The 25,232-nt window shown below is 30.3% G+C and overlaps 14 protein-coding genes across 14 annotated transcripts, besides 2 other annotated features; 7 read left to right on the top strand and 7 right to left on the bottom strand.

Moving 5' to 3' along the window:
- Window positions 1-6: 6 nt before the first annotated feature.
- On the top strand, window positions 7-992 carry TVAGG3_0586560 (putative DNA-binding domain family; the record flags this gene model as incomplete). The annotated part of the gene is made up of 1 exon (XM_001317358.1): window positions 21-569. The coding sequence occupies one exon, from the start codon at window positions 21-23 to the stop codon at window positions 567-569; it is 549 nt and encodes a 182-aa protein (XP_001317393.1).
- A 350-nt stretch (window positions 993-1,342) lies between these two features.
- Window positions 1,343-1,373: a mobile genetic element.
- A 10-nt stretch (window positions 1,374-1,383) lies between these two features.
- On the bottom strand, window positions 1,384-2,788 carry TVAGG3_0586540 (armadillo (ARM) repeat-containing protein family; the record flags this gene model as incomplete). Its single annotated transcript, XM_001317357.1, has 1 exon — window positions 1,406-2,788. The coding sequence occupies one exon, from the start codon at window positions 2,786-2,788 to the stop codon at window positions 1,406-1,408; it is 1,383 nt and encodes a 460-aa protein (XP_001317392.1).
- A 514-nt stretch (window positions 2,789-3,302) lies between these two features.
- On the top strand, window positions 3,303-3,968 carry TVAGG3_0586530 (protein of unknown function (DUF3447); the record flags this gene model as incomplete). The annotated part of the gene is made up of 1 exon (XM_001317356.1): window positions 3,303-3,968. One exon carries the CDS (start codon window positions 3,303-3,305, stop codon window positions 3,966-3,968), a length of 666 nt encoding a protein of 221 aa, XP_001317391.1.
- A 72-nt stretch (window positions 3,969-4,040) lies between these two features.
- Window positions 4,041-4,619, top strand: TVAGG3_0586520 (cyclin-dependent kinase inhibitor 2C-related family; the record flags this gene model as incomplete). The annotated part of the gene is made up of 1 exon (XM_001317355.1): window positions 4,041-4,619. The coding sequence occupies one exon, from the start codon at window positions 4,041-4,043 to the stop codon at window positions 4,617-4,619; it is 579 nt and encodes a 192-aa protein (XP_001317390.1).
- Window positions 4,620-4,842: 223 nt separating this feature from the next.
- Window positions 4,843-7,227, bottom strand: TVAGG3_0586510 (armadillo (ARM) repeat-containing protein family; the record flags this gene model as incomplete). The annotated part of the gene is made up of 1 exon (XM_001317354.1): window positions 4,843-7,227. The coding sequence occupies one exon, from the start codon at window positions 7,225-7,227 to the stop codon at window positions 4,843-4,845; it is 2,385 nt and encodes a 794-aa protein (XP_001317389.1).
- A 1,001-nt stretch (window positions 7,228-8,228) lies between these two features.
- On the top strand, window positions 8,229-10,051 carry TVAGG3_0586500 (myosin rod-like family protein; the record flags this gene model as incomplete). Its single annotated transcript, XM_001317353.1, has 1 exon — window positions 8,231-9,973. The coding sequence occupies one exon, from the start codon at window positions 8,231-8,233 to the stop codon at window positions 9,971-9,973; it is 1,743 nt and encodes a 580-aa protein (XP_001317388.1).
- A 504-nt stretch (window positions 10,052-10,555) lies between these two features.
- Window positions 10,556-11,065, bottom strand: TVAGG3_0586490 (protein of unknown function (DUF3447); the record flags this gene model as incomplete). Its single annotated transcript, XM_001317352.1, has 1 exon — window positions 10,556-11,065. The coding sequence occupies one exon, from the start codon at window positions 11,063-11,065 to the stop codon at window positions 10,556-10,558; it is 510 nt and encodes a 169-aa protein (XP_001317387.1).
- A 333-nt stretch (window positions 11,066-11,398) lies between these two features.
- Window positions 11,399-13,864, bottom strand: TVAGG3_0586480 (surface antigen family; the record flags this gene model as incomplete). The annotated part of the gene is made up of 1 exon (XM_001317351.1): window positions 11,399-13,375. The coding sequence occupies one exon, from the start codon at window positions 13,373-13,375 to the stop codon at window positions 11,399-11,401; it is 1,977 nt and encodes a 658-aa protein (XP_001317386.1).
- Window positions 13,865-14,130: 266 nt separating this feature from the next.
- On the bottom strand, window positions 14,131-17,432 carry TVAGG3_0586470 (TOR signaling; the record flags this gene model as incomplete). Its single annotated transcript, XM_001317350.1, has 1 exon — window positions 14,257-16,983. The coding sequence occupies one exon, from the start codon at window positions 16,981-16,983 to the stop codon at window positions 14,257-14,259; it is 2,727 nt and encodes a 908-aa protein (XP_001317385.1).
- An 82-nt stretch (window positions 17,433-17,514) lies between these two features.
- TVAGG3_0586460 (uncharacterized protein) lies at window positions 17,515-17,880 on the top strand (the record flags this gene model as incomplete). The annotated part of the gene is made up of 1 exon (XM_001317349.1): window positions 17,515-17,880. One exon carries the CDS (start codon window positions 17,515-17,517, stop codon window positions 17,878-17,880), a length of 366 nt encoding a protein of 121 aa, XP_001317384.1.
- Window positions 17,881-18,107: 227 nt separating this feature from the next.
- On the bottom strand, window positions 18,108-19,066 carry TVAGG3_0586450 (uncharacterized protein; the record flags this gene model as incomplete). Its single annotated transcript, XM_001317348.1, has 1 exon — window positions 18,161-19,030. One exon carries the CDS (start codon window positions 19,028-19,030, stop codon window positions 18,161-18,163), a length of 870 nt encoding a protein of 289 aa, XP_001317383.1.
- Window positions 19,067-19,367: 301 nt separating this feature from the next.
- On the top strand, window positions 19,368-19,670 carry TVAGG3_0586440 (UDP-glucose 4-epimerase family; the record flags this gene model as incomplete). Its single annotated transcript, XM_001317347.1, has 1 exon — window positions 19,368-19,670. The coding sequence occupies one exon, from the start codon at window positions 19,368-19,370 to the stop codon at window positions 19,668-19,670; it is 303 nt and encodes a 100-aa protein (XP_001317382.1).
- Window positions 19,671-19,696: 26 nt separating this feature from the next.
- Window positions 19,697-20,389, top strand: TVAGG3_0586430 (UDP-glucose 4-epimerase family; the record flags this gene model as incomplete). Its single annotated transcript, XM_001317346.1, has 1 exon — window positions 19,697-20,389. One exon carries the CDS (start codon window positions 19,697-19,699, stop codon window positions 20,387-20,389), a length of 693 nt encoding a protein of 230 aa, XP_001317381.1.
- Window positions 20,390-22,081: 1,692 nt separating this feature from the next.
- Window positions 22,082-22,836: a mobile genetic element.
- A 526-nt stretch (window positions 22,837-23,362) lies between these two features.
- On the bottom strand, window positions 23,363-24,984 carry TVAGG3_0586410 (uncharacterized protein; the record flags this gene model as incomplete). The annotated part of the gene is made up of 1 exon (XM_001317344.1): window positions 23,621-23,902. The coding sequence occupies one exon, from the start codon at window positions 23,900-23,902 to the stop codon at window positions 23,621-23,623; it is 282 nt and encodes a 93-aa protein (XP_001317379.1).
- Window positions 24,985-25,232: the final 248 nt, after the last annotated feature.

The raw sequence follows: 25,232 nt of genomic DNA, 5'->3' as shown, positions 1-25,232 counted from the left end.
TATAGTAAATAATTTAGGAAATGAATGATCAAATCAAAGAGCAACTTGAGAAAGAAGGGTTTGAAATTCCCGTTGAAGATCCACCCGCAAATTATATGGTAACTACAAATCCATTTGGAGAAGACGGATCTTTCAATCCTGTAGATACTAGCGCTTTATATCAAATGTCACGAGGAGACTCGGCTCCAAAATCCTTAGAAGATAAATATTGGAAAGTCAGACAATTTTATGCTCATCAATTGAGATCATTACAAAGAGCTGAATTAATTGGCGATGAAATCACAAATATTAGAGAAATATTAGCTAGTGGAAATCTAAATAAAATCAATGAGCTAATGCATGAAAGGCACAAATGGGTTGAAAAAGCATATTATTCTAGAAAAGATAATAGACCTATCTGTGCAGATGTTTCATGTTCACATTATGCATTGCCTTTCTCAAAGTATTGCATTAACCATATAATTTACGATACAGAACAAAAACTTTATGAAAAATGTCCTGTATGTGGTACTGTAAAGCCCGTTAACGGCATTTGCTGCTATTGTCAAGCTGAAGCAACAGAAAAATAATAAAATACTTGTTTTTATTATCTATAAATGTACATTACAAAAAAAAATCCTATTGAATTATTTTTAATTGCTATTTCCAGAACCAAATGCTTTACGCTTATATTAGAAGATAAATCCATTTGAATAGTAGATGTGTACAAACCAATCATTGAATTAATCTATTTTTTTACAAAAGATATATTACATGTGCTATTAAAATCTCATCTAATAAGGTCTCTCATTTTCCCTTATTAAACTATTAATTATCCAATGCCAATTTTAGAATTCGAGAATTTTTCGCCTGATATAGAGCCACTCAAAATATAATTTGTGTTTTCCCTCTCTACACATAGATGGTATTGATGTTCTTCCTATTTTAGGTATCAAAACATGCTTGTAAAATCTCTTTTTTAGTCGACAATGATAATTTTGTCACTTTTCCAGACGACAATAAAACATCCTTCATTTATTTAGGGCTTTCCAAGTTTGAAAATTCATTTACAAAGATAGAAAATGTCTTGTGAACCAAAAAATAAAGATATGTATGAGAGGATTGAGCTTAAATTAATAGAAATATAGTTATAGTTCATTAATTCAGATGCCGGATGAAAATGATAATTATCAAACATACGATTATTTTTGATTCAAATGCTGTTCGGCATTAGAACCATTAATATGATAATTACACTTTTATTGCATTTTTAACAAGCTTCACGCATGTATAAAAACGCAACAAAAGTGTAAATTTTGTTATTTTTCTGATATTCTTCATGCCTGTATTCCGATTTTTGAGCGAATGTCAGAAAGTGGTAAGTGCACCCTTAAAAAAATTATATCACATTATATTATTCTTTATTTTATCGATATTTTAGAGGTTCTCCAATCTCCAGAGCCAATCGATCTCTTTCTTCTTTTGCTTCTTTCAATTTCTCAGTTAATCCATAGAAGTCAATGTTTAAATTCAAGAATTCTATTGCATCAATCAAGTTGTCGCTTCCAGAAACACTGTAAGTTTCAATCATTTCCATCAAACCAATGTTATCTGCCTGATCTTCATATTTCTGGGCCAATCCATTCATTGACATCTTTGCTTTGATCTTGAAAGCGACTTTTATGACGAAATAAGCAACCATTTCATCAGAACCGTCTGCAATCTTCTCGATAAGGATCTTTAGTACTTCAAAAACATTTGGAAACTGAGTATAAGGGTCTTCTAAGTTGGAAATCATGCAACACAATGCAAGACCACTTTTTTGATAGACATTGTAGTTTGGACTGTTAGTGTACCAATCACAAAGATAAGAAACAATATCTGTCTGTAGTATATCTAAGGTTCTTGTTCTACCAAGTTCGGTAATTAAACTAATTAATGACAATCTGCAAGATTCTTCGAAATTTCCTATATTTTGAGCGAAATAATCAAGTGGAATAGCTTTGCTAAATACATCCTTTTTGTTCGTATCCTCAAACATTTCGTTATGAACAAATCTTGACAAAATAAAAATGACTGCATCGAGATATTCACCGGAAAGCTGCGGTAGTATTTCGATAAATCTATCAAAGAGTCCACAAGCATTAAGAATACGTGTAGAACCAAGCATTCTGAGAACAGTATTATTTGCAAGTGTAAATAAAGCAACTCTTCCTATTTCAGGAGGGGAATTGAAAGCTACTTCGAATAGCAGACGCATTACATTGCATGTTAAAGGATTGTCTACAGGCTCATACGGTAATCCTGTATGAACATTGTAAAGATAAAGGACATCGTAATAAGTGATTTCGCGTTTTTTAAGAGATTCTAAGAGAAGTTCTGAAAACGATGCTAATTCTATTATTTCATGTGAATTATGATTGTATTCACTTGCTATATTAAGAAGACAAGCGAAAATAGGTACATTTTGTTCTAATAGGATTTGAGATGATGCATGCTTAAACAATTCAATGATATTAATCTTGAGAGAGCTTGTTAATTTATCTGTTGCAAAAAATATTTTTGAAAGCATTGAAAAAACTGAAATTAAGATAGGAGCATTGGATTTGCTAAGCGATATTTCGAGAGCTGTTACAAAATTTTGTGATGTAAACGTTGTAACCGGAATTTTGATATTTTCTTGAATTAAATTTGTAATATTGTTAGCAGATGAAATGATGTCTGTTGCTATTTCACTTTTCACAGCGTTAACAAACGTATCTAAAGCATTTCCAACTTGATTAATATACTGAAGTTCTTCTGGTTTCATTTTCAAAAAAAAAAAATTGAGGTCAAACCTTCATTCCTCTGTAGTTTAAACTATTCAATTTTCGACACTTCGAGGTCTATTTTCTCTTGATAGAATAGATATAATTATGCATAAGCATGACCATAACATGACCATATCATTATCTACCTATCTGTCGTTTCAGATATCAAAAAGAAGAGATTTGATCAAAATCTTAAACAATGGAGTTTTCACTGAGAGCCTGCTGATCAAGGTTTCTCAAAATTGGTACATCCAATGTTCATTTTTTATTGAAATAATATGTTTAAATATGATTAAGAGTCTATATCTTCATCATTGAAAAAACTCTACAACCCATTTTTGAAGAATTTCTGCGATTCACCACATTAGATATTTGAATACATTTGTGCATAAGATAATATTGTATCATTGATTATATATTTCATAATATTGGTCGCCAATTCTTTGTTGTTATACCATTTTTAAAGCAAATGTTATAAATTGAATAGTTGTAAACTAAGACAGTGGTTTCTTCATGTCTGAACAAAACATCCATCCAAATAAATACAGTGAATTGCGAAGTATGTTTGCACACCAAATTGATTTATATATTGCGTTGCATCAGCTAAAAACAGAAAACGAAGAAGATTTAAACAAGATTTACAATACGATCAAAACAGAATTGATTGATTCAAGGAATATCGTCCTCAAAAAAATTATGAAAGATATTTTATATATTATTCTTTATAATAATCGTTACAAAAAGTCATATTTGAGACTTGCCAAACTCCTATCTGATGATTATCATATAACAGATGTCGGTTTTCTTACGCTCACTTCTAACTATCTATTTTACAAAGAATATGGAATTAAATTAGACAAGTCTGATGATTTCGAAAAACTTAAATTAGAAAATCTGGATATTCATTCCAAAGATACGATTTACAGAGCAATTATGTACAATGACCTAGAAAGATTCATTTCATTCACTGAAATAGAAGGGTTTAATAAAAATCAAACACTTGAAAGTAAATTATACCCAAATATTGGAAAACTTTCATTACTTGAATTATGTTGTTATCATGGAGCAGTTGATTGTTTCAAGTTCTTAAGAACCAAATTTAACTCAAAGATAACTCAAAAGTGTCTATATCTTTCATTTTTAGGAGGAAATCAAGAGATCATAAGTGAATGTTTGTAACACGAGACACCAGATAAATATTCCATTGAATATGCAATTGCCTCGCACAACATTGATTTTGTCACATTCTTGATGAATGAATACAATATAAAGATCTTTTTATATGATTGCGGAATGCATAATAATCTTGATTCATTTTTAGTTTATTTTGATCAAACTAATGATATTAGCGAATGCTTTGTTCTTTCATCGATTTTTGATATTCCTTCCCTTTGTGAGTATTTCCTTTCACATGGTGCAAATATCAATGAAAAAGATAATGATGGAAGAACAGCTCTTCATTTTGCAGCAAATTATAATAGTAAAGAAGCAGCCGAATTTCTTATTTCACATGGTATAAGTATCAATGAAAAAGATAAATATGGAAAAACCGCTCTTAAAAATGCAATTGATTTCAATAGTGATGAAACAGCCAAACTTCTTATTTCACATGGTGCAAATATAAATGAAAAAGATTGTAATGGAAAAACCGCTCTTCATTATGCAGCAGAATATAAATATAAAAAAGAAATAGTCGAACTTCTTATTTCACATGGTGCAAATATAAATGAAAAAGATAATTATGGACAAACTGCTCTTCATTATGCATCAGAAAATAATAATAAAGAAATAGTCGAACTTCTTATTTCACATGGTGCAAATATCAATTAAAAAGATAAAGATGGACGCACAGCTCTTTATACAGCAAAACGGGAAAACTGCTCTTTATTATAGAGCAAATAAAAATAATAAAGAAACAGTTCAACGTTTTATTTTGCATGATTAAAAAAAATGCTCCTGCAAAATACTCTTCCCTTATTTTTCTTTTAATTTCGAGTAAAAATTATGTAAAAATTAGAAAGTAATATATGTTATATTTTTACAAACATTGGTCTTAATCCGCAACATCCTTTTCGTCTTCTTCAGAGATATCCACATACTCTGATACATCTATTTCAATTTGTTCTAAAAGGAAGATCAAATTATTTCGAATTTCATAGCAATCATCATTAAAAAGAAATGATTTTGAAAGGATTTTAAAAAAAGTATCATGAGAAAGAATAAATTCTTTTGCGACATCTTTGTCACATAAAATCATATCTCGATATAAACTCATTAAATCACTGCAAACAATTCCACTCACATATGCAATTTCTTTGCAATTTTCGATGATACTAAAAACGAATTCTTTCATCATAATAAAAAGATCAAGATGTGTTGAGAGCAGTGCTGATAATAAATTCAAATTGACTGAGATTGTTTGGTTTTCTGCTGATTGATCAAAATTTTCAAAAAATGATTTAACAATTTCGATTAAATATTCATTAAAACGTTCCATTTGATTGGGAAATAATTCAACAGCTCTGGAAAGCACATAAATAGAATCATTAGAAATATTTTGACTAATTGTTCCAACATTTGATAATAAAATGTTGGCCAAATTCTCAATATATATTGCAAAGTTGTTATTTTTCATTATATCAAGTAAATTCATACATCTACTTGTGTAAACTTCCTCATCTTCAATATTTTGAAGAGAAATAATGAAAATATTATGAAGAATTTCTAAATATTCTTGAGATATATCATTAACAAATCCTGAAACATAACAAATCACTTCGAATATAGTATCAGATTGTTCTATGTCTTCAATAAGCGCTTCAATAATATCCATCGCGTAATCTTCGATGACAACTTTTGCAGTTGTTGCACAAAACATAATTGAATCAGCAATATTTGTATAATATGTTTCATTTTGAGATTTTTCTCTATATGCTTGTAGAAGGAAAGGAATAGATGCTAAAGCACAATCAATGCTCTCTGTGACATCAAAAAATAATTCTAAGGCATCTGTTGCTCCATTTGATACTAATTCATCATCACAAATAATTTTTGACAAAATTAATTCCATAATTTCATTTCTGGGAGACAATTCGAAAACAGACAAATAAGAAAGGCATGCCAAGGAAATCTTAATAATAAATAAATCATTACAATCTAATAATGATGCTACTGGTTCTACAAGTTGTAATAATCCACTTTTTTCTTCATCAGAAAGACCAATTTTGTTTCTATTTACAAAAACAATAATGAAATTAAGACATTGAAATATAACACGCAAACAAGAATCATTATTAAACATTGTAGAAAGAATTGTCATGAAATGATCATATGATAATGATATGCTTTCTTCTACACAATTTATAGCTAAAAATAAACAAGTTTCTTTGTGTTTCTCATCATCAAAATTAGATAAAATATTATCAATATTTTCTAATAAAAATTGACCAATTTTATCTCCTGAACTTCTGCAAAGAGATGTTATTGCATTGCCAGATGCTTGGTAAACTCCCCATTGTTCATCTTGTGGATTTTCTTCTGGAGTTGATAATAAATGAATATTAATAAGATTTTGACAAATTTTGAACATTTTTTCTAAATTTATAAATATTTTTTGCTGGGAAATCTGAATTTTAGCAATTCTTTCAACAATCATTGATATATTAATAATTGTAGACTGTTCTAATTGATCGAAAGATTCTAGATCGCTTTCAATTGTGGATAAAAGAAAATCTAAAAAAATTTCAAAAACTGAAAAGGAACTTTTGATGAGTTTATACCAGAATCGATAAGATTCTGCCTTGTATTCTTTTGATTGTGTTGATTGAGTTATTATTTCAAAAATTTTATTGAAAATATTTTCTTGGTTAATAACAATTGGTATTTCATCGCAAAGTAGTGTTAGAGCTCTAATTACATCTTTTGTAAATAAATTTGAGTCTGAAATTTGTAAAATTGATTCGAAAATTGGTATTGATTGTTCTCTTTCAAGAGAACATTCTTTGAGTATACCTTCAATCGATGTTATAATAAAATGAACAATTCTTGGATCATTAGTTGTATTGAGATTTGAAACTAGATCAGTAATAATATTATTAGCTAAATTAGATCGTATTAATGGTGATGATGCAATTGCAAGTATTTGTGAAGCAGATTGTGCAACTTGGTCATTTGGATGAGAAAGAAGATTAAATGACTTTTGGACAGCATCGAAAAATATATCTGATCCATTATTTTCTATTGTCATAACTTGTAGAATTTGATATGAAATGATTGCTGCAAGTGATAGGGCGCGATAATCTTTGTGAAAATCATTCAAAATTTGTAGCAATTCAGACAAAAGTTGTTCTGGCTGATTTTCTTCTAATTCTTTGATTTTGTTTTCCGCAGATTCGCGTAGATCACAATTTGTTTGAGCAGTAATTAAAAGATCCTCCATAAAAGCTTCGTAAACTATTCAAATAAAATCTTGATTACAAAGGTACAATATTTAAATTCTAGGGTATTTATATGCCTCTATTATCTCTATGTATTTTATAAAGTAATCCTTCAATAGGACAATGCAACAAAACACATCCATCTATGTATTCTCAATGCGTATTTATTCGAATTAACCCTCTTCTGACTGATTATATTTTGTAATTTCAGTAAATTTCGTTATAAACTATTCACAGTAATAAAATAGCTTCTATAATGAATAAGATTATAAATTACCTATACAGAGTTAGCTGGCTTTTTCTAAACTCATCCTATACTACAGCTATATGCAGTTCCTAACTAGAGTTTTAGTCCATAATTTTGTTTGGAAGGAAGTGACTGCACTTTTATTTTCTTCATGTGTTTTGGGTAGGAAATTTCAATACCGATGAGAACTATGATAAGTATGCATAAAAATACCTCTTATTTCATGTGATACATGGAGCGATACATGTAATTCGTTTTAATTGCTTATTCTTTTTGAAGAATTTTTCCAATTCAAAATTCATGAAAAGTGGGTAAATTTTGTTTGTCCCCCTTTTTTAATATTTAATGAATTGGACAATCAACTACTTGAATGATTTTAAAAACATGCCATTAGAATGATGACATGCTGATAATCTATTGACCAGAACGGAAATTCGTCGAATTATGATGAATTACTCAAAACAGAGGAATATCAGATTGTAATTCTAGAAGAAATCAAAGATATCCAAAAAAATTATCTGGATTTCGCATTAACTATTTACATATTACTAGAAGAGACCTTAAGTTCAATGTATAGAGCAAATATTTTAGAAGATTTGTTACATAGATCTTCTCAAATTCAGAAAAACCGAGTTTTAAAGTATAAATTATAGCCATCAGCAGATATACATGAGATTCCCATTAATCAATTGCATTAATTTATAAATGCTCACTAAAATTTTATATAGCGACCGTTTAAAAAATCTTGAAAATCATTTATGACCGAAATTGATAATAGTATCCTTGATGAATCTTCATTTCTTCACGATACATCTACTACAGAAGATAATTTAAATGGGAAACAAGATCCTTTCATTCTTGTTAGGGAATATCAAGTTTTATTAACAAAGACTCAGAAAGAATTATTCGATTTAAAGATGAAATACAAACAAATTGAAGAGGAATACGAATTATACAAAGTAAGGATTGTCGATTTAAAGAGAAATAATACACAAATGAGAGATGCGATTGCAGAAAATACTACGCTTAAGATACAATTCGAAAATATTAAGACAAACGCAGATAAAAGGAACAAAGAACTCATGCAGAAGATTCAAAATCTCCAAAAAAGCAATGATGACTTAAGTCGCGATAAAATTAAACTAGAGGGCGAATTAGATGATGCAAAACGAAATGATTTGAGAAATGGTGCTCCAATTACATTACCAGATGGAACAAAAATCTTACTTTCTGACTTAATTCAAAAATTCACATCACTAAGCGCTAAATACTCTTCAGCAAACGATCAAATTATTCAATTACGGGATTTAAATGAGAAATATGCAAAGAATGGACAATCTATTGATGAGCTTACCGAAAAATTAAAAAATGCAAATAATCAAATTGCTTTATTAAAAGACCAACTCCAGCAAAACGCATCTAAATATGAAATAACGATTGAAATCCTTAAAAAGAATTACGAAGAACTGAACAATACTCGTGAACGTGAATTATCTCAATTAAATCAGACTTTAAACGATGGAACTGATACAATTGCTGCTCAAAAAGCTGATATTGATAAACTTACTAAACAAGCGCTTCAATATCAAGATCTTATCAAGCAATTACAAGAAAAGATTTCGGAACAATACAATGATCATAAACAGCTCGAAAATAAGCTTGGAGATGCACAAAAAAGGATTGGTATTCAGCAAAAACGCATGGAACAGAAGACTTCTGAAAAAGAAGACGAAATTGAAAAGCTTAAGCATGAATTAGAAATCCAAAGTGATAAAAACGCTGAACTCCAAGCTCAAAATAAACAACAACAAGATCAAGTGTCCGAATACATAAATTCACTTCAAAAACTTAAACATAAACTATCTAAAGCTACAAGCTTAAACAATGATCTAAATTCGCAAATTTCTGAACTAAATGGGCAACTAAGAGTCAGTAAAAAGGAAAACGATCTTAAAAACGAAAAGATTAATATTCTTGAAGATAATTCTAAACAAATTCCAATTCTTGAATCTAAACTATCTGATGCAACAACTGAAAATGATCATTTAATAGCGGAGGTTGATGATTATATGAAGAAATTAGCAGAAAAAGATCAAAACATATCAGTATTAGAAAAACAATTGAAAGAAAATGAAATGAAGTATAATTCAGAAAATGGTCTATTACAAAATGAAAAAGCACAATTAAATCAAAAAATTCAAGAGTTAAACATCAAAATAGAAGAACTCCAGAATGAAATTAATGAATTAAATGATCCTCATTGCCATTGTATCAGAAGAACAGAGTTCCAAAGCTTAAAAACAGATATTTTGGAATCTTTAAAATCATCACTTCAAAATAAAACAGAAAAATCAGTTGACTACGAAAAAACAACCAATCAAATTCTACAATTATCAAATGTTGTAACTAATTCTATATCACAGACAAAGCTTTCGTTATCAAAACAGCATGATGAGATTTTGATGCTAATGAATCAACCTATTAAAGAAGGAAAGAAGTGAAGCTATAATATTATTTTGCTTGTTTATTTGTTATAAAAATTTAATTTTACTATCAGATAAAATAGAACTGTAAAAAAGGCACATATAGTTTTCATCTTTTTCAGAGATTTTTGCACCATGTGAAATAAGTAGATTCATTGGTTCTTTATTATTATCATATACTGCATAATGAAGAGTTGATTTTTCATCATTATCTTATTCATTTACATTTTCACCATGTGATCTAAGAAAATCGACCATTTCTTTAGAATTATTTTTGATTAGAATATGAATAGCGGTTTCTCCATCTTTATCTTTTTCGTTGATGTTTGCACAATGTGATAAGAAGTTCAGCTATTTTTTACTATTACATCCTGCTGCAATATGAAGTGCGGTTTGTCCATCGTTATCTTTTTCATTTATAGTTGCACCATGTAAAATAAGAATTTCGACTATTTCTTTGTTATAATTATTTACTGCTGCATAATGAAGAGCGGTTCTTCCAGCATCATCTTTTTCATTGATATTTATCCCATCTGAGATAAGAAGTTCAGTTGCATCTTTACATTCATATTTTGCAGCAATATGAAGAGTGGTTTCTCCTCATATATCTTTTTCATTGATATTGGAGCTTTGTGAAATGAAATATTCATAAAAGGATGGAATATTAAGACTTATGGAACAAATAATGCATTTGTTAATATCATTGGTTTGGTCGAAATAAACTAATAATAAATCAAGATTATTATACCGTACACAATAATTTAAATCGATCTCCATATTGTATTCATTCATCAAGAATGTGACAAAATCAATGTTGTGCGAGGCAATTGCATATTCAATGGAATATTTATCTGGTGTTTGATATTTCAAACATTCACTTATGATTTCTTGATTTCCTCCTAAAAATGAAAATTGAAGACATGTTTGAGTTATTTCTGAGTTAAATTTCGTTCTTAATAACTTGAAACAATCAACTGCTCCATGATAACAACACAATTCAAGTAATGAAAGTTTTCCAATATTTGGGTATAATTTACTTTCAAGTGTTTGATTTTTATTAAATCCTTCTATTTCAGTGAATGAAATGAATCTTTCTAGGTCATTGTACATAATTGCTCTGTAAATCGTATTCTCTGAATGAATTAGATTTTCTGATTTAAATTTTTCGAAATCATCAGACTTGTCTAATTTAATACCATATTCTTCGTAAAATAGATAGGAAAAAATAGTTGGAATGCTGATGTCCTCTGTTATATGATAATCATCAGAAATGAGTTTTGCAAGTCTCAAATATGACTTTTTGTCACGATTATTATAACGGATAATACGTAAAATCTCTAAATGTAGAAAATCGGTATACTCAGCATTTTCTTCAGGATCAAAATTTCTTAATCCCTGTTCAACTTTTTAATAAAACTGAAGATTATGTTTAAAATAAAATTTTTAGAATATTTCTACATTTAGAATAATAGCGAATGCATAAAGAAGTGATTGGGTGATTTCAGCGTTGATAACTCTACATTGACATGTAAGGAAGTCGCATGAGTATATCGCTTTAGGGTTAAGAAGACATTCTGATATGATTTTACTAATGAATGGGATTGACCTGTTCTCGATGATGACACCACATCGCAGATGATCACATCCGAAGAAGATAGAACTCTCGACGTTTTCAACGCACTTAGGGATGTTGATCGATGTCAGTGAAGAGCAGTTCGCGAAAGCATATTGTTCGATGGTACGAACTGAGTCGTCTGGGATAGAGATGCTGATCAGATTTCTGCATCCAATGAATGCACATGATGATATAGTACGAAGTGTCTGTGGGAGGTTGAAGAACTTTATATCTGATGCTGGCGGGAAGCAGAAGAGGATTGTCTCTGACTTGTTGTAAAGAGCACCGACATCGACTGAGAAGTATTCACTTCGTGGGCACTCAATGACAGAAAGAGATGAACATCCGTCGAAGAACAAGTTGCCGATGTTTCGAAGAGAACAGTCTTCTGGAATTGTGAACTTGACTAGATTTGTGCATCCTTTGAAGACGTAGTCTGACATGTATTCGGTGTGATTTGGAACTGTGAACGAAGTGATGTTCGTGTTCTCGAAGCAGTTAGATCCTATCTGCTTGACATTTGGAGGAAGTGTGATGTGTGAAAGATTAAAACATTTGCTGAAACAACCCATACCAATAGATGTCAGTTTAGAGTCTGATGGAAATGTGATGTTTGTGATTCCTGTGTTACTGAATGCATATGTATCAATATTCTCTAATGATGATGGGAAAACAATTTCTCTCAACGACAAACAATCTGAGAATCCTAATCTCTGAATAAATGTTATATTGTTTGAGAAAATTACATTTTTGAGATTCGTACAACTAATAAAGGCATAATCTCTAATTGTTGTATTTTCGCATTCTGAAAATTCTATTGTTTCAAGACCTGTGCAACTTTGAAAAGCTGAATCATATATTGTTTTCAGTTTATTTCCGAATTTCATTATTCGGATTGATATGCATTCTGCAAATGCACGCCGTCCAATAATTTCAAGAGAATTTGGAAGAATAATATTTATTAGATTTCTGCAGTTAGCAAATGCTGCGCCATCTATATATTTAAGCTTCGATTCACCTTCAAAAACAATAGTTTTTAGATTATTATTTTCATTAAAAACATTGTCACGAATCTCTTCAACATACTCTGGTATTGTATACGATTCTTTCTCGCTCAAACGTAAAGACAGGGCTGTTCTTGAATTATATATTAGATTTTGATCATCGCTTATGAATTGAGATCCTTCCTCAAAGGTAATATTGGTGTGCGGAGAAAAACATCTTCCCCCCAATACTGTAACTGAACTTGGGATAGTAACATTAATCAGATTATTACACTTTGCAAAAGCATTAGCGCCAATAGTTTTTAATGTATTTGGAAATACAATACTAGATATATTTACTCCATAGAAACATATTGCGCTAATTTTTGTGACTCCATTCTCTATTGTAATTTCATTTAGGCTTGCACAATTTTGAAACTGTCCATAACCATTTAAATTAATGAAAGGTTGGAGATTCATTGATTTTAATTGGGAGCCAAGAAATGCATATGTTTCAATTGTTTTTATGTTTGATGTGAATGTAATGGATACGAGCAATGAATATCCAAATGCATAATATCCAATATTTTCAATAAAGTTTGGAGTTGTGAATGATTTGGAGTTATTTCTCGGAAAGAAAACTAGTGATTTTTTATCTTTTGTATATAGAATACCATTCACTGAAGTGAAGGAATCACTTAATTCATCGCATTCGATTGTTTTAAGTGGTTCTGGAGAATCTATGTTTGCATTCATCATTGAGACATGTTTTGGAATAAAAAGATTTTTAAGAATTGTTCCTTTAAAACATCCGGAATCCATTGTTTGCAGTTCTGAATCTGATGAAATAAAAACATTCTCAAGCTTTGAGCAATCCAAGAAACAGTATTTTGACAAAACTTGTATTGAAGATGGTAAAGATATATTCACTAGTGAATAGCAATTAAAGAATGCATAAGTATTGATTGTTTTAAGATATTTACAGTTTGAAAAATCAATAGCATTGAGTTTTGTACATTGAAAAAATGCACATTCACCGATTGTAGTAAGTTTGGAATTCTCTTGAAATGAAACCGATTTGAGAGTGCGTCTGCTCCCTTCGAAAGCATGATTTCCACAATATGATGGACCGAGTTGTCCAAAAACAATTTCACACCTAGATTTGATCTCAATATTTGTAACTCCATTAGTAGAATCCTGATAATTTTCTTCAAATTGTATTTACTGGCATATAAGGTCGATGAAAAATTGAGCGTTTTTAAAAAACCGCCGTTTGAGAGGAAAATTGAGAGCCCCGATGTATACTTTTTGACATTGTCAAAAACTTTGAAAGGACCAAAAAAATTTTAGTGTCAGAAAGTTTACAAATGTATACTTTCTGACGAACAGACTCTCAGAAAGTACTCAAACTGCGGTTTTTTATTTCCGCACCTTTTTTTGGCGACCTTATGCGAGAAAATTAAAGGTTATAAAGACCAAACATCCTCTATCGTCATTGCTTGATCCAAAAAAAATAAACATCTGAATTAAAGATCATATCATAGGGTCGTAAGTGAACCCTCAAACATGAAAAGTATTTTCATGTAAAAAAAGCTTGTTTACATATAAAAATAACCCTAATTTTTGGGATTAAATTATTCCATTTTTCAAACAAACTCTACAATGCATAATGTAAGAAAAAGTTATAACAAACAAGTTAATTTTTAATTAGCAACATTTGTTGCATGTATTGTGTTTCCATTTGCAACAAAACAAAAAGTATGTTGATGAGAATTAAAGTCAATTGACGAAATTGCACCAGGTTTGAACGAATACAACCTTGGAAGCACGTGGAAAGGTGTTCCACTAATCAAATCAACTACATCAAGCGATTTTCCGCATGCAATAAAGCAAGGTTTGTGTAAAGATACATCAAATATCTCGTAATTATCAAGAGATGTAAAACTTCTTTTGTTCATCGAGTTCAATCTAAATTGTGACATTTTCCCGTCACTACCTAGCGCGAGGAAACCTCCTCTTTCGAATTTAACAGTTTCAAATTCAACAAATCCATCTCCATAATAAATTACAGGATTGTCAAAACCGCTTCTTGAATCAAACCATTTTAAGCAGCCACTTTTTCTTCCGATAACACCAATTAATGAGTTATCTTCTGGGCTGAGATGTATCTTTGATATTCCTTCATCAAGCAGCTTGATAGGGTTTGTGTTTTGGCATCTTGAAGCATCCCAGATTTCGACAGTTCCTTCTTCTGTTCCAATCATAAAACAGTTTTTGATATCATCGAATTCTGTGGAATTCAACTCCAAATGACAAGCTGCAGGAACTTTAAAGGAATCATTGAGATACATTTCGCCGTGTATTCCGCTTATTATGGAAATAAATCCGTTCTTTGTTCCTGTAATCAATGAATCATTCAAAAACGGAGTAACAAAAGATAAAGGCGAATTATTGTCACTTCTAAAGAATTTCTGCTTGTTGTGCTTTATTGTGATGTGCTCCGTGAAATTACGTACACAGATGGAGCCATCGACATCTCCAAAAGCATAGAAATTCTCATCAATGAAGGCAATATTTGTTGTCACTTTTTTATCATGTTCTACCTTATCAATTTCGTTGAAAATGTAGTTTGATTGCGGGAATGCACCCATTGATGGCAACACTTTCTTTGTTAGTGGCATAATATGAGGATTGAAAGGTGGATCTGTGCAGATATGCAAATTATCAAATTTAATCTTCAAGAAAGCGGAAATCGAACCATCAATGAGGGCTGATGAGTGATAAGGTATTATTAGCACATCATTTTTGTCTTTATTATGGAACTTTTGGAAGATATATTTCGCCGCATTTGCTATATCTGGATTTGCATCATCTTTCATAGCAACTAAGCATTCGAATACATCTTTAAAGTATACTTCGTCATTCGCCATATCAGATATCAAGAAATTCTGCAGCAAAAGGAAAGTTTGCATTCGAACAATTTGAGATGGGCTCAAATAGTTCTCAACAATGGTGTTTCTTACGAGATCAATTGATATAAACCCGATATCATGCACAATTAAGCTGGAAAGAACGTTAATACTTGCACTTTTTATGTCGGGATCATCAATAATTATTGAATTGCAAACTTTATTGAAGAAAAGGTTAAAATCTCCTTGGGGAAGTTCCTCGAATGCATCAACGAACAAAGAGATGAACAGAAGTGACCAAAAGATGTGCATTTTGTTTCTGCCATTTGACAAATTTACAAAATATTCTTTGTTTGGGAAATTTTCAACGTAACTTCCATCCAAAGAGCACATGATTGTTAGCAAGACAATAGCGAGTGTTATATTGACATCATTACTATTATCACGTATTAAATTTGTCAAAATATCATTCGGATAACTCAAAAACAGTTCATAACCGTTTTTATTTGTATACGCGAAAGCCAACAATTTGCAGAGACAATAAGCAATTCCTTTTATAGAAGAGAGGTGGTTCTTTGTTTGTATTGTTGTCAGACACTCGATCATTCCAAGACAAATTGAGTTTTTGATTGACAAATTTTGTCTTTTGTCAAAATACAAAATTAATGTTTCTATTCCTTTTTCAACCAAATTGTCGTCATCAAAAATCAATGGGAATAAGGCGAATTGGCGTGGAATATCTTTGTTGAACCTGTCATTCAATGCATTAGTAATTGACGACAAAACATCTGAAAGAAAAACGTTTTTGTCGTAATTTACAATTTGATTTTGTTTTGTGTTGTCGAAAGGAGCCAATAAATAATACAAAACATGGTCTAAGTACATGCAAAGATATTCCCAGAGAGGATGCTCCGTGAAATCAGGTATTTTTGGATAAGAAAGTGGATGAAATCCGATTTCATTTCCAATGTGTTGTGCAAAACAAAAATTGACAAATAAATGTGAAACTTTTGGATCTTTGAAGAAGATATTGTAATGATCAGTAGGTTTAAGGACTTCTAAACTCATTGCTCTGACAAGACAATTCATCATCTTGTTGATTATTTGTGTAAAAGGCATAATTAAATTTTTCAAATTTCCGTTTTCGGAAAAATCTTCAAGTTCTAGTTCATGGATACCTTCTTTCTTGAATGCATAGAATTGACGTGATTCTAGAAGTATTGCGACGTATGCTGGAGTTAACATACAAGATGTAAATAAATCTGCTGGTAAACGTACTTTTCTTGGTAGTATTTCGTCTTCTGAGCATGCAAAGAACCCTATTCTGTCTTTGTTTCCTATTGTTTCGTCTGCAAAAATCGGATACATATTTCCTGCGTAATCAGCATCAATAATAAAGCAACTTGGATCTTTGAATGCGGATATCAAATCTGTATACTTTAAGGAATCGTTTTCGTCTTCTATTGTTGGCGATAAGTTTAAAGTTGTTTGATCAGGATTTTGTTGTAATCCATGGCCCATTAATAAAAATAATGTTCGTCTTGGATTGTCGTATGTATTTAACGAATTTATACATGAAAGTAATTGACTAGGAGTCGGATCTGGTAAAATTAATGAATCATTTATAACAAAATTGAATAAATACTGCTTAATTAGGAAACCTGCTTTCCTAGATTTTGAGCTTTGACCGATATTTTGAAAAATTTTCATATCATACCACCCAAAATATCTGGATGATAATTCATAGCCTCTGAAAAGCAAATTCGTTTCAATATCTTGTAAGCATATAGCAACTACTGCATTTATGAGTATAGGACTTAGTGGTAGCTCGCTTTCATCTGTTTGTTCATTTGAAATTGTAAAAGGAACTTTGTATTTAAGGGCGCCAAAATGATAATCTGGCTCTGATTCCAAATTACTATTTGGGTCGGGATAACTAAGCTGCATTGTCGGAATTAATTGGTATTAGAAATTGAAAATCTTTGAAAAATTTGACATGTCAAAAATTATAAGCGTTTTCAATAAATGTAAAATGTCAAATATATTAATATTATGAGTCAACAAAAAATGCATGTTATTAAGATAGAAAAAGGAAAAACAAATGAATATTACTCCGAAATAGTCAAAAAAGGCGATGAGACTATTTTACTTCTTTATGAATCAGATACAGCAAAATTTGCAAAGTTTGATTACGATTTAAAGAAAACTTACGCATCAAGTGGATCAACAGTAAATTCTTTGTATTTGATTACCCCATTAACTGATTTCATTCTTGTTTTTGATGGTCCAAATGACAAAAATAATTTTCTTCAAAAATTAACTGCAGTTTCAATCATCAAAAAAGATAACGATTACATGGAAACATTACAAGAACAAATTGCACCAACAGTCAAATTCTCAATGCATGGAATTTATTGAACTCAAATTTATTTTTGGGTTCAATATATCTCGGATCAAAAAATTATCTAATTGCACTGTTGTTATTTTTATTGTTTAGTTAACTTTATAGAATTGCATTTATTGTTCAATATATACAAAATATAATGTAATTTGTTTCATTCCATGTTTCAATTGTTACTCCACTTTCATGAATAAAAGCTTTTGTTTATTTCGATTCTACAAAATACAAAAAATATTTTTTTTTAAATAAATAGAGATTTTGAAACATGTAAATATAAAATTTAGTATACAAGGTGAATTATATTGATGGGAAAGGTGCTTTCCAGAATTTGAATGAAACTTCCAAAGCAGGAAGAGATTCCTTTGGAACTTTTTCTGAAATATAGGTTTCAATCATTTTCTTGAGACTATCTGATTCTAGAAACTCTGCAATTAAAGCTAAGAATGGTAATTTTTCGATGGATAATCTGATTGATTTTCCCCAGAGGTAATCAATAATGTCATCTATAGGACCTTCAAGTTTTGGTAAAATAATGATTCTGTCTTTGGATTTGGCGATATAATTTGAATAATTTGAAGCAATGTACTTGCAAATTCCAAATTTCTTCTTGTAATAGAGTAATTGCATATCATGAAGTTTCGTAAAGTTAACAATATTCATTAAGTCGGAAGATGGAATCTCAAATGGGACCGGATCAGAGATAACTGGCTTCCATTCATATCTTCTGAAATTGTGTAACTTCTTTAGAGTGTATTCTCTATCGGTTACTTGCATAGAAGTGACATTGATGTAATGTCCAGGAATATCAACAAATGAACGAAGAATATCTTGATCAAAATCAGCGGCTAAAGCATTTTGAACATCATTTTTGCGTACGTTGAAAAATAGAAAATGTAAATTGAATGAGTCTGCTTTAGATATAAAGTTAAGTGTAACTTCTTGGTTTTTAATTGAGAAAGGAGACTTTTTAAATTGAAATGTTTGCGATATAGGAAGAGGTGATTTGAGTTTTGCTAAAGCAGAACGAAAATCAAATACACCATAAGAAGTATGATATTGCATCATATGCATAATATCACATTTTATTACAGAATTAATTGCTTTTGATAATTCTGCCATTGAAATTCCTTCTGGAAGTCCTTCCAAATATAGATAATTTGCATCCATAATAAATTTTATATTTTTTTTCTATCGTCATTTTTAATCACATCGGCGCTTCACACCAATACACCACAATCACTAAATCAGAATCAAATGTCTAAATCGGATAATCAATTCGATAGAAATGACATTCGGACAACTTGTGCAATCGTGATACCCATAAATTGGACAAATTTAGATAAATCCGATTGTTGGAAATTGATAATGATAGCAGATACATGTAAACTTCAGAAAATATTGCTTGGCATAATTATGGATAAATGCAAAATACTTAAATTTTTCATTAGGCAATGTATGCCCTGTGTTTTGAGAACAAAATTGAGAACATTTTCATTTACTTTTAATGACAATTCTCATTACAGGTGGTGCTGGTTATATTGGAAGCCACACTTTAATAGAACTATTCAAGGTCGGATATGACTTTGTAGTATTTGATAATCTTAGCAATTCTTGCGACGAATCTTTAAAGAGAGTTTCTAAGATCATCAACAAAGAAGTCAAATTTGTTAAGGGTGATATCAGAGATCATGCAGCATTAAAGGAATGTTTTGAAAAATACAAACCCGACTCAGTAATTCACTTTGCTGGTTCAAGGCAGTCGGTGAGTCAGTTGTTAAGCCTATTGAATACTATGACAACAATGTAAATGGTACATTGGTACTTCTTGATGTTATGCGCCAATACAACTGCAAGAAGATCATCTTCTCAAGCTCTGCCACTGTTTATGGTAATCCTAATGCTCCACTTATCAAGGAAGACTTCCCAGTTGGTGGCACAACAAACCCTTATGGCACTTCCAAGTACTTTATTGAAAGAATACTTCAGGATTGCTACATTGCCGATAACAAAATGCAGATTGTACTCCTCAGATACTTTAACCCAGTAGGAGCTCACGAATCTGGCACAATCGGCGAAGATCCAAGTGGCATACCAAATAATCTTATGTATTACATTTCTCAAGTTGCCGTCAGAAAGCGCCCACACTTGAATGTATTTGGCAACGACTACCCAACTTGCGATGGTACAGGTGTCAGAGATTATCTTCATGTTGTCGATCTTGATATCGGTCATGTCAAGGCTCTTGATTATATCAATGCTCATCCAGGAAGCAAGCCACTTGTTGTCAATCTTGGCACAGGCAATGGTTGCTCCGTTCTTGAGCTTGTTAAAGCCTTCGAAAGAGTAAATGGAATTGAAATTCCATATAAGATTGTGGATCGCAGACCAGGAGACCTTCCAACTGTTGTTGCTGATCCATCTTATGCTAAAGAAGTTCTTGGTTGGCAAGCGACAAAGACAATTGACGACATGGTTCGCGACTCTTGGAATTGGCAGTCTCATAATCCAAACGGATACAGATCGTAAATAACAATAAAATCTATTTTTAATCCAATATAATACTAAAGTGCTTATAGTGTTGATGCCGAAATCACATTTATGTTTGTTTGAAGAATTCAGAAGTATAACAGTTCCTGAGTTGTAGATGCAAATACTCTTTATACCCCCACCTTCACCTCCAATGTTGATTTCAAAATTTTTAGACATGCACCATTAATGAATTTGCATCATACAACAACAATCTGTCCGTTTAATATTACTGTTTTCCTATAAGTTGACAACAAATTTCTCGGAGTTTTTATGATCATTGATTTCTACATGTCTAATATATAATAATTGCTTCTTCTAATTAGTTTAAAAGATATTAATATGTTAAAATGTAAATGTCACCCTTTAAAAAATTATTCATGTCCAAACATGACATTCATCCAAATAAATTCAGCACATTGCGAAGTATCTATAAATACTACATTGATTCATTTATTGCGCTGTATCAGCTGAAAACGGAAAAAGAAGAAGATTTAAACTCAATTTACAAATTGATCAAAACAGAATTGATTGATTCAAAGAAATATCCGCCATAAAAATTATTGAAGATATTTTATATATTATTCCGTATAATAATCATTATACAAAGTCATATTTATATCTTGCCAAACTCATATCTGATGATTACCATGTTATAGAGGTCAAGAGAGTTGACCATATTTCAAACTTCCTGTTTTATAAAGAATATGGAATTGAATTAGGCAAATCCCATGATGATGAAGAATTTAACTCTGAAAATCTGGATATTCATTCAGAAAATACAATTTACAGAGCAATTATGAATAATGACAAAGAAAGATTCATCCAATTCACGGAAAGTGATGGATTTGATAAAGATCAAAAACTTAAAAGCAAATTGTATCCATATTATTCTAAAGGATATTCATTACTTGAATTATGTTGTTATCATGGAGCAATTGATTGTTTCAAGTTATTAAGATCAAAATTTAGATCAGAAATAACTCAAATGTGTCTCAAATTATCATTCCTAGGAAGAAATCAAGAGATCATGAGTGAATGTTTGAAATATCAAAAACCAGATGAAGAATGCATGGAATATGCAATTATTTCACACAACATTGATTTTGTTACATACTTGATGTATGAATACAATTTAGAGATCGATATATATTATTTATCATTTTGCGGACAGTATTGTAATCTTGAATCATTTTTAGCTTATATTAATATAAGCTTTCATTTTTCAGTGAAGTTTAATATTCCATCTCTTTGTGCTTATTTCCTATCAAATGGCGCAAATATCAATGTAAAATTTTTTGATGGAAAAACTATTCTTCATATTGCTGCAAAATATAATTGTAAAGAAACAGCCGAACTTTTTATTTCACATGGTATAAATATCAATGAAAAAGATGATGCTGGAAGAACCGCTCTTCATATCGCAGCAGAAAGTAATAATAAAGAAACAGCCGAACTTCTTATTTCACATGGTATAAATATCAATGAAAAAGATAAAGATGGAAGAACCGCTCTTCATACTGCAGTATTTTATAATCTTAAAGACATAGCCGAACTTCTTATTTCACATGGTATAAATATCAATGAAAAAGATAAAAATGGATCCACAGCTCTTCATATTGCAACACTTTTTCATAGGCATAAAGAAATAATCGAACTTATTCTTTCACATGGTGGCATTATTGATGTTTTTAAGGGTGGCGGAAAGTGATGTGACCGAATAACAAAAAGTAAAAATAACTAAATAAATATTTGAAATTATTTTGTTATTGTAGCATAACTAAATATTGAATATAAATAAGTATTTACTACGAAGTTTGCGTAGTCTGAGATCTCTATCTGATAGAGAAATAATGAATGAAAAAATTGAATTTTCAACTGTATCTAGTCTCTGGTTTTTGAATTAATATCAAAAATACTTAAGATATACAATATAGGTACATAGGTCTATCTTTTCTATTGAACAAAACACGTATCTATTAAATTCCTCTAAGATGCAATAAGTGATGAGATCTGGAACTACTTATAAAATTTGCACAAAATCAATGCATGAGAATAAACAACACATAGATGCCAATTACATCCGATACTTTTCTTTACAGTTTGCACCTATTCAGAGTTTAATTAGATTTGTATCTACTCTTTCAATATGAGATAAGGAGTCTTTCTTCATGTTGTTTTCTATGTTTTCTATTGAGCATATTTTGTGCTTAAAGCTCCAGTCATGAGATATTTAAATTTTTTTACCCCTTTCAAACGCAAAATTCAAATATTTATCATAGGAGGGAAAACCAAAAGCTTGCATATATGATAATGAAATTATGGCATACATATACTTCTACAAATGAGATTTGTAGCTATATAATTTTTACCGAAAGATATTAAACATATGACGAGATAATAGCATTTTATTTTTGTTCATTCACTTCACTTTCCGTCACCCTTAAGAATTTTGATATTTGAAATTGAATCATTAGATATTTTTGTCAAATGATTTATACTTTTGGTGATGTATACTCAATGTAAACTTCTTTTTTAAATAACATACACCGAATATTTTTAATTTTCTATTTTAATAGTTCGGATAATGCCATATTAATTTTGCACAATATATTAATATGGTCACACTTTTGAGAGTTTTATATGTCATTTGCTGCCAGATTAGCTAAAAATTTTATGCGTTGCTAATGAGGTTTCCATTTTTTGTCTCATACTAATATTATATGCTCTATTTCTGATTCTCTTCCTATATAACATAAATTCTCAGACATACGATTATTTTTGATTCAAATGCTGTTCGGAATTAAATGCAAAAATAATCATATACATGAGAATTTATGTTATATTCATACATTTTTGGGTCGCTTCGCGCCCCTGACAAAACATCGGAAAAGTGTAAATTTAGTCTTTTTTTTTTCCGGAAGTGAAAAGAAAACTTTAATATAGAAATATCATCTGATTTCAATTTTTTAGGGAAAATACACAGACAACCATTGATCTTATGGATGGGTGAATAATCACGCACGTTGACCAAGAATTTAAATTTATCACGAATTTAATGCTTTGTTGAGAATCATTTTGAACAATAATAGTCCAACAAATTTCTAACATGCATTTTGGCTTGAAACACTGGAAATCGCTCATTTAAACATCAAAATTCTTGTGTGAATGGATAAAATAAATAATTTACAAATAACAAAAATTAAGGAAAAACAACAATATTTCCGACACTTATTGAGACAATTGTTCTGATTGTTGTGTCAATGTTGGAACTGGTATATTTTCGATTATTGTATCCAATTCTTTATGAATATAAGCAACAAAACTTGCTGGATATTGTGTGTTAGCAAGAAGTTCTGTTACAATAGCTTGACATTCTGGAATAGCGTTAGATGAAGACCTACGACGCTTCATTATTTTTCTGCATTTTTGAATCTTTGCCAATATCTCTTTAAACTCTTTTGTTTCTTTTCTATTGTTAATATTAGTAATTTTGTCAAACTCATATGACATTAATTTATAAGTATTTGAGATATAAATTATTAACAATGGAATATCTAAGATAACATGCTTAACTTGATATGAAAACTTAAATGGTATCAAGATAACAAGGAAACACTGAAAAACAAAGATCAATTTATTTGACCAATCAAGTAATCGCAATCCATAAACGAAAATTTCTATGTAATTTTTATCTATTGACAGTACCTTAACATATTTTGGTGGGGTGAGCTCATATTTCAATACAAATTTGAAAATTGAAAATAAAATTATTGAAAATGCAGCAAAAAATGCGCAGACGTTTTGGTTATGCGTTGCTTGAACAATATAAAGAGAGAATCCTTGAAGAATGCAAAGGGAATAGGAAATAAATCCCAAAATATATGAACTGAATGGTTTTAAGCAGAATATACGCACAGAATAGAAAATAGTTATTAGTATACCTGCTGTTGGTATAACAACATCCTCCAAATCTGTTCTAATAAACGCATAAGGATTAATATCTAACTTATATGTTAAGTCTTCCCAATTATTTTTACGACTTCTTGTATTGAAGATCTTATTGACCAATAGTAAATAAAAAACCATAAATTTTTTGACCCGTGACCAAGGAATTTTGAAAAATTTCTGAAGCCATGAAAAATTAAGTATTGTATATATATATTCTTCATAATGTAGAATGCGTGGCATCCATTTTTCTCTTGAGTCAAGATTAGTACCAACGTTTCTAAAATTGAAAGTATAAAAGATATTTTGCTTGTTGCAATTAAAAATTATAGGGTAGTATATATTTGAATCACGAACGCCAGTAATCCAATGGGCAAAACTGTAGTTTGTAACCCTGAATTGAAGATTTTTGTCTGTTAAATTTTTTGAACAGTAATTATCTTTTGTTTCCATTTGAAGATACTCTCTCTTATACTGTTTTCGGTTTAGTAATAATACTGTCGTTCCTGAAATGTTTTCCCCTTCTAATGAAATTGAAAATTCTCCTGCAATATCAAGTTCAATATCCGGTAAAACAACTTGTGGTGATTTGCTACTTATTCCTCCGTATTTTTCTAAATAAATGCCTAATAAAACTAATGCCGACCTCATGTTAAAAAATGAAATGTAAATTTAATTCAATTTTGAATAAATGTCAAAATTTAAATTAGTTATTGTATGTTTCAGCTTTTCTAAATAATATCGAAAATTTTGTTGACACTTTTATTCACTACTCAAAGTCAACTTATGATCGAATATCGAACTGACTTTGAGTTTTAAACTACTTGATTCGATCACTGAACAATGGTTATGCTTTCTGTTAATTAAAGTAAGAAACAGAATATTCAAAATTACT

The sequence above is a fragment of the Trichomonas vaginalis genome, chromosome II, assembly GCF_026262505.1.
Source record: "Trichomonas vaginalis G3 chromosome II, whole genome shotgun sequence".
Lineage (NCBI taxonomy): Eukaryota > Parabasalia > Trichomonadida > Trichomonadidae > Trichomonas > Trichomonas vaginalis.
The sequence above is the reverse complement of the archived record's forward strand: the minus strand, read 5'-3'. Positions and strand labels throughout refer to the sequence as shown.